The 12,129-nt window shown below is 48.3% G+C and overlaps 1 protein-coding gene across 1 annotated transcript in view; it reads right to left on the bottom strand.

Annotated features, from left to right (window-relative positions):
* The window catches only part of LOC140410897 (mitogen-activated protein kinase kinase kinase 5-like), a 281,574-nt gene that overhangs the window by 136,271 nt on the left and 133,174 nt on the right, over window positions 1-12,129 (bottom strand). Inside the window, 2 exon segments of the mRNA XM_072499669.1 lie at window positions 2,809-2,945; window positions 11,881-12,008. Coding sequence (XP_072355770.1) covers window positions 2,809-2,945; window positions 11,881-12,008 — 265 coding nt within the window.

Genomic DNA, 12,129 nt, shown 5'->3' with positions numbered 1-12,129 from the left:
TTGCCAAGGAGGATTCCAAAGACCACGGTGCACGTGTCCTTTGTTTGGGGTGAATTCTGCTATTCCCCTGCATTGAGGCTGCGCTTCTGATGAGTGCACTGAGAGTGGGCAGCACCTGGTGATTGAACTTGGCCACGCCCATTCTGTTGATGGGTCAGCTGGGGTCTGAGGGTTTCTAGAGGGGTGGCCTGGGTGGCCTCCCAAATGCCCAGAGGTTCTGTGAACATGTACAGGACACAGTGAGCAGTCAGCAGAGTGAGCAGCCAGGGGTCTGCAACTTATACAAAATGGGTGCATTTAAAACAAATACTGCAACAATGGCGGCCTGAGCCAGGCTGATCCTGAGAGGTCACCCCAAATCCACGGAGTTGTCACCAGGTGTCTCCCTGCTCCTCTCCCTGGCCCTGGCAGCCAACCCCCAGCAAGCGTTACAATTTTAAAGTTTTTCTCTCACTCTCAGCAGCCATGGTGCCCAGTCCCCGTTTATAAACACCTGCAGTAAACCACACCCGCATGGTCTGTGTCTGAGAAGAACGGAGCATCGTGGAGTGAAGGCCCCCAGAGCATAGTGGGTCAAACGTACGATTCACAATTAAATGAGTGCAAATGCCGGTTTTGCATGCCGCCACCAGCGTGGGGCAAATCTCATTATCGCCACCAATGAGGAACCGGAGCATGCGCCCAAATCGACGACGGGCGTGGACATCAATTTAGTCCGAACACGGCTCACACTTGCGGTGTCGCGAGGTGGAGAGTTTTGCCCATTATGTGCTGAAAGTTAGAGATGCCAAACTCACTCGCTGGAGAATTAAGATTTCAGAAAATGCAGAGAAAGCATCTTGTGGGGAATTAAAGATGACCCTGGGGGTTAACAACAGATAAAGGACCAAGAGACTACCGAACGGAATTGGAGCTCAAAAAGGTAGCTAGAGTTAACAAGGTTCCAGAGTTGAAGGAACTTGGCCGCCTTCTGTCAATTTTCCAATGGAAGAGAGTCCACAATACAAATTGCCCTTCTCCAGTTAGACAAGGACAAGAGATAAAGGAATATATGTCACACGGTCAGGTTCCCAGCCAGGCACCACTTCTGTTGCCAATATTCCAAATAGTAAAACTTGGTGCTAAAAAAAAGGTGCTAAAAAAAAGCTCATCGAAGAATCAGTAACAATCAGCTTGCTACCAATTGAGGCTCAGAATAAACACATTTTAAAAAATATCTGACTATCTCATTCTTATTAACAGCAACATTACTACAAAAATATTAACTTTTAAAGTTGCAACTGTTTTTTGGGTGGGTCTCTACTCAATGGTAAAATGGTAAAGGTCTTAAAATATCCACGCCAAGTTATACTGACACTGGAATATTTTGCATCATGCACAAAACGGATTTTGTTTCATTTTCCAGGAGTACCATCTGTTACTCTGTGGAGAGTGAACCAATTGAAAGGTTTGGACGTGGCGTTTCTGTTGTAAATTGAAGGAGTTTGGTGGGCTATTCTGACAACAAAGCCAGTTGTACGATTTATTTTTAAAAACAAGTTAGCAGCCAGAACTGATATGCGAACCGGGTGAGCAGACTGTTGACATTTCCTGGCAGCTTTGACCTCATTTCCCAACAAGAACAGGCAAGGCTCAGAGCTGCACCTTGTCGCTTCAGGAGATGAGAGTGAATGGAAGCTGGCTGGCACCGCTGTTTTTTGTGCTCGTGATAGTGAGGAAATTTTTAACTTTAGACGATGGGGAAAGTAGGCAATATCAGATCTGCAGTCCATTGGAAGGGAAATTGGGTGAGGTGTGTAACAGGCTGCCAATCTGATATTGGCCTTTTCACTATTGGGAAAAATTAAAAGTTCCTTCCAGTTAGAACCCCCACGGGGACGACTCGCTCTATCTCTCGTGGAGTATATGCTCCCCCTCTAAGGGGTGGATGGACAACAGCGGGCTTGTTAATCCCCCGAGATAAAAGCCAGCCCAGGAAGGAGCCGACATCTCAGGATGGTCCCGGCTGGGACTTGGGAATGTTGCTTTGCTGCTTTGTTTCCGAGCTGCGAGTAGGAAATAAACTACTTTTGGTTCATCTTTTCGGGGGCTCCTCATTGACTCCAATATTTCCAGTGAGTGATCTTGTTGCTGGAAATTATGCCCTCCGTGTTCTTGATACCACCACCAGAGGAAATAGTCTCTCTGTTTCTATTCTATCAAATCCTTCCCACATTTCAACTCTTCCATATCTACTCTTGGCCAAAATCTTTCTTCAGAACTTCAGAAAAACCCTCACTACCCAAGCTTCCACTCCCCTCTACAATAGCACTCGAGTTGGAATGCCAATTTTGGGAGCTCTTGCATGGTAGGCCCCTGCCTAGTGAGAAAACTTCTGTGACTCTCCAAACTGAGCTTGCATTGAAGTGTTAACAATCTGGACTGTACTCAATCACAAAATGAATTAGATCGTGCTAACTGTGGTGAACCACTGTATTATATTGTACATACTGTTCTTACTTATTGTACTTACTGTTCGTTACATGTCTGGGTTTGTCCCTGCTGGCTCCACCCCTCGGGCTACAGTATAAAGGTACCTAACCTCCAGCCCTGCCCTCATTCTGGGACCGGCTGCCAGCAGGTACCTTTTAGCTGATTAAAGCCACAGTTTACTCTTCCAACTCTCGTCTGTCGTCATTGACGGTACATCACTAACCCACTGTATCCATCTGCCCCTCTCCCAATTGAGGAAAAGAGACGCACAGTCATTCAAAACTGGAAACAATTCATACATATTCAGAAAGAGAATATTCTTTGATCATAGTATACCTTTATATCTCGATGAGCTATTTGATTGTCATGAAGGTATTTCAATCCTTCCAGTATCTGTTTGGTATAAAATCCAATGGTTTGTTCATTGTCCTTCAAGGGACCCCATTTTGATCGTAAGAGGGCCGAGAGACTGCCTGTTCATTCATGCAAATATACAAAAATAAACAGATCAGTAAAAATATCCGCTTTAGTCTCGACAAACATTATGAGAGTGAATTTTCGTGGGGGTTCTCCCAATTACATGGCATAACTTGAATGCAAGATCTGTGGAAACAATGAAACAAACGGTTTATTTACTGCTTACACTGTTTCTCAAGGGTTTCTGCAGATTTTCAACTGAAGTTACAATAGATGATGAAGGGAACGTCTGTGGAAATTAGTGGTGCATACTTTGTTTTTTCTTTTAAAAAAAAAAAAAATTCAGAGCACCCACTTACTTTATTCCAATTAAGGGGCTAAAAAATTTAGCGTGGCCAATCCACCTAAACTCCACACAGACAGTGACCCGGGGCTGGGATCGAATCCGGGTCCTCGGCGCCGGGAGGCAGCACTGCTACCCACTGCGCCACCGTGCCATCCTATGGTGCATACTTCAATTCTTTCAGGTTATGCACCAAATATGATTAAGTTTGCCCCTCTGATTGGCTTACGGTGGCGTGGGCGAGCAGGGCGGCCGCAGCAACAAGAGCTCCCGCCGGTGGCCGCGATTTCGGGGAAATCCCCGACTCTTCACGCACACCCAGACTATCGTCGCACTTTGGGGCCGTCACGAGCAGCCAGCGGGGCCGGTTTAAAAACCGGCGAAGAACCCCGCGCGGGGTGTCGGGCAGCGGGGGCTGAGGCGCTGGGCCCGGCGCGGCGTCGAGGTCAGAGCAGTGGGGGCGGAGCTATGAGGAGGTCGAGGCCGCAGGCCCGAGGTCAGGGCACTATGTAGGGAGGGTGCTCCACGTCGGATCGCTCCCGCCTAGGAGGAAGAAAGAAGGTTAAGCCTGGTCCCAGGGGAGATCTGGGTGAATGCAGAGGAGAAAGAAAGAAGGTTTAAGGAAGTTTGGTAAAAGTTTTTTTTTCTCTCCCCTTTTTTTTTCAAAAAAGAATAAGTCAGATTGATGAAGGACAGGAGGGTGAAGGGGGAGAGAGGAGAAAAGAAAGAAGATAAAAAACAATAAGCCGCTAAAGGATGTGAAGAGCAGCGTCGAAGAAAGGAGGAAACGCGGGATCGCCGCTGAAGGAGAAGACGAGTAAAGGTGTTGACAGGATGGCGGAAGCCGAACTGCAAGGCGGGGCCGCACTACTTACGGTGGAGAAGATGACCGAGGTGATGGCGGTGGAGCTGGAAAAACAGTTTGCGAGGCACATGGAGGTCTTGAGGAAAGAGACGGCGGTCGTGTTGAGGTCATTGGTGGAGGAGGCAATTGGCCCGATGAGGGTGGAGGTTTCAAAGGCATCGGCCGAGATGAGAGAGCAGGGCGAGAAGCTGAAGGAGGTGGAGGAGGCCGTGACACGACACAGCGACCAGGTCACCTCGATGGGGGACGAGCTGCGGAGGGTGGTGGAGGTTAACAGAGGACTCCGAGGAAAGCTGCAAGACTTGGAAATCCGCTCAAGGCGGCACAATTTGAGAATTGTGGGCTTGCCCGAAGGGACAGAGGGCCCAAGGCCAACGCAATACTTCGCAAAGAAGTTGGCGGAGCTGATGGGGGAGCGGGGAGAGCCCCACCCTGTACGAGCTAGACCGAGCTCATCGGTCATTAAGGCTGAAGCTGCTAATGTGGGAGGAGGTGAAGCCCCCCAGCATGGAGGCCTGGATAAACGACATGGCTGGGTTCATTAAGCTGGAGAGGATAAAGTTTGCCTTGAGAGGGTCTGCGCAGGGGTTCTACAGGCGGTGGCAACCGTTCCTAGACTAACGCGCGGAGCCGTTAGATGAAGGTCGGTCAGCAGCAGCAGCAACCCGGGGGGATGTCCTGTGAGGGGAGGGAGGGGGAAGGGGGGTCTGCCTAGGGGGTATTTGAGCAAGAGAACACATGAAAGATCTGGAAAACTGGCATGGACGGGAGGAAGCCAGTGTGCAAAGCTCTGTAACATATCGTTTTACCATGTTTATATCTTGCTATGTGCGTTTTATTTCTATTTTGTTACGAGGGGGGAGGGGGGGGGGGGTTGTTTGTAAGGGTGAAAAATTGTGTTAAAAAACTTTTTAAAATATATATTTTTTTAAAAATTGAGGCCGAAGCCCAAAGTGAACGAGCCGCCAAGGGCAGTAATTATCTGCTTCCATAAGTTTTGCATGAAGGAGAAAGTATTAAGCTGGGCGAAGCAGAAGCGCGAGGTGCTGTGGGATGGTGCTGCGGTTCGGATCTACCAGGACTTGACGGTGGAGTTGGCAAAAAGACGAGCGGCGTTTGGGGCGAGTGAAGGCGGCTTTGTACAAGAAGGTGGTGCGATTTGGTGTGGTGTACCCGGCGAAGTTGAGTGTAACATATAACGCCAAAGACTTTTATTTTGAGACAGCGGAGGCGGCTGAGGCGTTCGTGAGGGCAGAAGGCTTGTGACAGACGTGAAGAGCGGAACTGGAAGAGAGACTGTGGACTGTGTTTGAGCAGCTGGAAAATGTATAAATGTTACAACTTTCTTTTTACTGATTTGTATTGCAATTTACCTCTCTTTGCATTATTATAGAGTCCAAGTTAATGGCGTTCTGTGTTGCGACGGTTAAATGTTATGTTAGTGAATTGTAGGGGTTGGATTGTTGGGTTTGTTTTGGTGTTTCTTTCTCTGGGACTGGGTGGAAGGGGGCGAGAGGTATTGGCGGGGGGAGCCACCCGCGCTAGCTAACTAAAGTCAGTTAGTGAACAGGGGTGTGGTGAGAGGAGGGCTGCGGACGTTGGAGCCTGGATAGCCGGCTTCAATGGGCCTACGAGGCGAGCGAGAGGGGGGGGGGATGGATGTTGGGGGATGTTTTTGTAGGGGGAGGTTCTTGGGAGGGGGGGGGGAAGGGATTCGATGTTAACAATGGACAGGGGCGGGTCAGGCTTAAGGGGCAGGGCCCGGTGGTATGGTGATGGTGGATAAGAAAGGTGGGGGGGGGGGGGTGAGAGACCCCCAGTAAGGATAGTCACGTGGAACGTGAGAGGGCTAAGGAGGTCCGGTCAAGAGTGCTTGCGCATCTTAAATGTTTGAAAGCCGATGTAGCAATGCTGCACGAGACGCACTTGAGGGTGAAGGACCAGGTGAGACTTAAAAGGGGCTGGGTTAGCCAAGTGTTTCACTCCGGATTTGATGGAAGGGCTCGAGGAGGGGGGGTTTGCTGGCTGGAGTCAAGGTGTCGGAATACTCTGCAATTGCAGTGTCAGGTCACGCTCCACATTGGGTGGATATGGTGCAGGAGAAGGGGGCAGCGCAGAGACCGGGGTGGAAACTGGATGTGGGGCTTTTGGGGAACCAAGTGTTCTGTGAGAAAATTGAAAAGGTAATTAAGGAATATGTAGGTTTCAATTGTACGGGCGAGGCGTCGAAGGCAGTCGTCTGGGAGGCTCTAAAGGCAGTGGTGATGGGCGAGGTAATTTTGTTTAAGGCCAGGGTGGACAAGGAGGAGAGGTTGGAGCGGCAGAGGGTAATAGATGAGATGTTGGAGGTAGATAGGAGTAATGCAGAAGATGGGGATCCGGCGAAGCTGGAAAAGAGGAAGGATCTACAGGCGAGCTGTACTCGTGTGCGCCGACTGAGACGAGCAAGGGGTGCAGTTTATGAACATGGAGATAAGGCCATGTTAGCAGGTCAGCTCCGGAGGGAGGCAGCTGCAAGGAAAATTCTTCAGGTGAGGGATAGGGCAAGGAAGTTGGTGGTGGCTCCAGTGCTGATTAACAAGGTTTTTGAGGAGTTTTATGAGAGGTTGTACAAGTCAGAGCCACTCGGAGGAGACCGTGAGATGCAAGAATTTCTAGATGGGTTGGAGTACCCGAGGCTAGGGGAGGGGGACAGGGCGACATTAGAAGGAGCAATAGTGGAGCAGGAGATAAAGGATGCGATTGGGAGGATGCAGTCGGGGAAGGTGGCAGGGCCGGATGGGTTTCCGGTGGAATATTATAAAAAATTCAAAGATAGGTTGGCACCCCTGATGGTGGGGATGTTTGAGGAGGCGATGGGGAAGGGTGTGTTGCCGCAAACCTTGGGGCAGGCATCGATTTCACTGTTGCTAAAAAAAGATAAGAATCCGACGGAGTGTGGGTCGTATCGGCCCATATCACTTCTGAATGTGGACGTAAAAGTGTTGGTGAAGGTACTGGCGGGTAGGTTGGAGGAGTGCCTCCCGAAGGTGATAGGTGAGGATCAGACGGGGTTCATGAAAGGGAGGCAGCTGTTTTCGAACATTAGGAGGGTTTTGAACGTTGTTATGGCACCGGCGGAAGGGAAGGAAACAGAGGAAGTTGTGGCATTGGACGCCGAGAAGGCGTTTGATCGGGTGGAATGGGGGTACCTGATGGCAGTGCTGGAGCGGTTTGGGATTGGACCAAGATTTGTGAACTGGGTAAAGCTATTATATAAGGAACCGAAGGCGAGTGTCCGCACAAATAATATCAGTTCGAGATACTTTTCTCTCCACCGTGGGACGAGACAGGGATGTCCTATGTCCCCCCTGCTGTTTGCACTTGCGATTGAGCCATTGGCCATCGCATTGAGAAGTTCGGGAGCATGGAAAGGAATAGTGCGGGGGGGGGGGGGGGGGGGATAGAACATAGGGTGTCCTTATATGCCGACGACTTGCTGCTGTATGTGTCGGAGCCGAGTGCATCGATAGGAGGAATATTGGAGCTACTGTGGGTATTTGGGTCTTTCTCGGGGTACAAGTTGAACCTGGACAAGAGTGAGTATTTTGTGGTGTCTCGGCCGGGGGTGGGGGCAGGGGTAAGGGGGCTGCCATTCCGTAGGGCAGGGACTAATTTTAGGTATCTGGGGGTGCAGGTTGCCCGTGAGTGGGGGAGGCTTTGCAGTTACAACATCACTAGTTTGGTGGGGAGCGTGAAAGCCGATCTGGCAAGGTGGGATGGCCTTCCTCTGACACTGGCGGGTCGGGTACAGGCGGTTTAAATGAATGTGTTGCCGCGATTCCTGTTTATTTTTCAATGCCTACCGATTTTCCTGCCAAAGTCTTTTTTCAGGGAGATTGAGGGAAGGATTATTCATTCATATGGGGAGGGAAGGTGGTCAGAGTGAGAAAGGTGCTGCTACAGAGGGGAAGGCAGGCAGGGGGTTTGGGTCTCCCGAACCTGTTGTACTACTACGAGGCGGTGAATGTGGAGAAAGTGCGGAGCTGGGTCAGAGGGGTGGATTCTCAGTGGGTCAGAATGGAGAAGAGTTTGTGCAGGGGGTCGGGGCTGAAGGCACTAGCAACAGCGCCGCTCCCGATAGCCCCGGGGAAGTACTCTGGGAGTCCGGTAATAATAGCTTCATTGAAAATCTGGAGGCAGTTTCGCAAACACTTCGGGTTGGGGGTAGGGTCAAGGGAGATGCCGATTCGGGGGAACCACAGATTTGAGCCCGGGAGGTGGGATGGAAGTTTTCGGAAATGGGAAGAGAGGGGGATTAAGACGCTCAAAGATTTGTTTCTTCGGGGTCGGTTTGCAAGATTGAGCTAGAAGCGAAGTATGGGCTAGAGCAGGGAGAAGTGTTTAGGTACATGCTGGTTCGGGATTTTGCCAGGAAGGAGATACAGAGCTTCCCAGAGGAACCGGCCTCCACATTGCTGGAGGAGGTGTTGACGACAAGGGGACTGGAGAAGGGGGCAATGTCAGCGATGTATGGAGCTATTTTGGAAGAGGATAAGGCACCACTGGAAGGGATCAAAGCAAGGTGGGAGGAAGCCTGGGAGAGGTTATAGAGGAGGGGATCTGGTGTCAGGTGCTCCGGAGAGTGAATGCCTCCACCTCATCTGCGAGGTTGGGGCTGATACAGCTGAAGGTGGTATATAGAGCGCACCTCACGAGGGCGAGGATGAGACGATTTTTTGAAGGGGTAGAGGATGTGTGAGAGCGTTGCGGGAGGGGCCCCGCTAATCACGTTCATATGTTTTGGTCCTGTCCAAAGCTAGGGGAGTACTGGAAGGAGGTGTTTAGGGTAATTTCCAAGGTGGTGAGTGTGAAACTGGATCCGGTTCCCCAGGAGGCCATACTCGGGGTGTCGGACCAGCCAGGGTTGGAAGTGGATGCGGAGGCAGATATCATAGCCTTCGCCTCGTTGATCGCCCGAAGGCGGATCCTGCTGGGATGGAGAGCAGCCTCTCCACCCAGTGCCCTGGCGTGGCGGGGGGACCTGTTGGAATACTTGACCCTTGAAAAGGTTAAGTTTGAACTGAGGGGAAGGTCGGAGGGGTTCTACAAGTCATGGGCACTATTTATTATGCACTTTCAAGAACTGGATAACATTGAACATTAGTTGGGGGGGAAGGGGAGGGGGGCTGTGTAGACTAAGGGTGACTATAGATAATCCCTGATTCCTTTTTGTCATTTGTTTATGTAAACATGCGGGCTGAGGTTTGGGGGTTGGTGGGCGGATGGGATCGTTGTTATTATGGGGATTGACATTTGTTGCTGATTATTGTTTATTGTTGATGGGTGTAAATGCGGGAGAAAATGTGAAAAAGGAGAATAAAATTTTTTTTTTCTTTTTTTAAAAAGTCTGCCCCTCTGATTAAGGATTAGCAAAGCTATATTCCCTAAATTTCAGCTAGTAATTCACACTAAAAGCATTTGCGTGAATGTAGAAAAAGGTAAAGTAACACATTCCCATATAGTGCCGCCCCAAATTCTCAAGACGTTCCAATTTTGAAAAGTGATCACTTTTTTTTGTAGGAAAGGATAGCAGCAAGTTTGCAAACAGCAAAGTCCTATCATGAATGCCAAACTAAATTATATTTTGGAAGCGTTTCTTGAGGGAAGAATGTTAGGCATGATGCCAAGAGATCTCCTTGCTCTTCAAATAACATGAATGGGCCTTACCAGAGTAGGAAGACAGGGCCCATTAGTGGTACAAAACGTAAGGTATTTAAATGTCAACATATTCAAGTTCTGGACTAGGACATGGAAACATCAAGCTTCTAACTTGATGGCCAGATGTAGGAACATCGGATTTAGGAGTAGAATGAGGCCATTCCGCCCTTCGAACCTGCTCCCCCATTCAATATGAATGTGTGATCGCAACTCCACTTTACTGTTCGCCTTCCCATAACCTTGGTATCCTTCGCCGATCAAAAATCTAATGCAGCCTTGAATAAATTAAATGATCCTGCCTCCAATGCTTTCTGAGGGAGATAATTGCACAAAATAAAGACCCTGTAAGAGACAAAATGTCTCCTGATGCCATCTTAAAAGAGACACCTCTTATTTTAAAGTGTCCCCTAGTTCTAGTCTCCTCCACATGACAAAGCATCCTCCCCGGTGTCCACCCTGTCGAGACCCCTCGAGAGCTTTGACAAAGACTCATCCAGGCTCGAAACGTTAGCTTCCTCCTCTCTCCACAGATGCTGTCAGACCTGCTGCGATTGTCCAGTATTTTCCGTTTTTGTTTCTGATTCCAGCAGTAATTTGCTTTTACCGCCAGGATCGTATTTGTTTAAATAAAATCACCTCCCATTCTTCTAAACTCTAATGGATATAGGCCTTACCTGTTTAACCTTTCTTCAAAAGATAAGCTCTTCAACCCTGAGTGAACTTCTTCTGAACTGTGTCTGATGCAATCACATCCTTTTTCAAATCAGGCTAAAACTGGACCCAATACCCCAGATGTGATCCCACTGGGTAAAGTAAAGGCGCCATAGTACCAGAGGACTATAGGCTGCTTTCCCCTTTGAGGGAGAGAGCTAACTGGTGGTGATTTAACCCGAGTATCACCACACCTCAGGCGAGGGGCAAGGTTGTAAAGGCAGGGCTTTCATGAATAACCTTACTAAGGCCCTATACAGCTGCAGTAAAACTTCCTTACTTTGGGCATTAAGCATGCAATTGGCACCATCTTTGCATGGTCCATGGCTTTTTATGCTTAACACACAGGCCAATTGGGCAGGCGGTGTTCAGGTTTTTACCACTGCAGATCCAGGGTGGGATAAAATGTCCGGATGAAATAAAACAACAAAAATGTTTGAGGTGTTATGCTGCCAGATGCTTGATTCTGCATGCGACAGAGAACTTGCAGCATGTTTGATCCAAATATAATTGGAAAATTATGCAGTTGTCAGCCTTCAATGAAAACACCTACAACACCATCACTTCTCTCATAGTGCCCACTCTCTTCCCGCCCTCCTCTGCTGTGCTCAGCCTTTCAGAATGGGTCTTTCCCGCCGGCTGGCTGTTAATTGACCAGTCAAGCAAGGGCCTAGTGCGGCCAGAAGGGCGCTTCACGTTTGCTTCTGAACTCGCTGAGTAAACACACCCGACGGGTGAAAACTCCAAGCCCAAGACAGACACCAAATAACTGTTCAACACCTCGGCAATTTCCTTATTTTCAATTATCAATTCCCCAGTCTCACTATCTGGGGGACCAACACTTGCTTTAGTTACTATTTCAAGCTAGCTTTCTCACAAAATTCCTCCCTCTTTTTACGTTTTTTTAGTCATTCTTTGATGCCTACTAACTGAGCCTATCCGACATAAACATGTCAACCAGAAATGCATTGTTGATTTCTAAATGGATAGAACCAACCATTTGAACTCCAATTGTCCATAAAAAAACCTCTATCTGTGATGAAACATGGTCAAATATCTACACCAACCCGAAGTACACAAGTGATCAGTCAGGAAAGTTAACTACATAATTGTCTTAAATCAAGACAGAAGCCACATCCTCTCAAAAAATTTACAATAAAGGTTACTTTACCACGGATAGCTTTGAAGTGTTACATAGAAATTCATCTTTTATGTTTCACACATGTGACGATGACTTAAAAAATTTATGTGACATTTAATGCAAGTATTCATATATTTTTTCTGCTCATTCAAAACTTTCCAAAACCCAGGATGGACCTAGTGTCTGGACTTCCATTTAACTCCATGTTGACTGGAATACAAACAAACTTACCTCCAGGAACCTGCTCCATAAAGATCTTAATGAAACCATTTTCACTAATAGAGCCCAGGTATTGTACAATGTTCTTGTGCTTGAGGTGTTTATGAAGAGCAATTTCTTCATGGAGGGGCTGGGAATACCTACAAACATTGACAGAAACAAAGCCTCTTAATAACCGGAATCATGAGTAAACATTTTTTACCCAATTTTAAAGTGTTTCAAAAAATAGACGGGTAGAAAAATCTACATATAGAAATAGAG

Source organism: Scyliorhinus torazame, chromosome 4 (assembly GCF_047496885.1).
Source record: "Scyliorhinus torazame isolate Kashiwa2021f chromosome 4, sScyTor2.1, whole genome shotgun sequence".
Classification (NCBI taxonomy): Eukaryota; Metazoa; Chordata; class Chondrichthyes; order Carcharhiniformes; family Scyliorhinidae; genus Scyliorhinus; species Scyliorhinus torazame.
The sequence above is the reverse complement of the archived record's forward strand: the minus strand, read 5'-3'. Positions and strand labels throughout refer to the sequence as shown.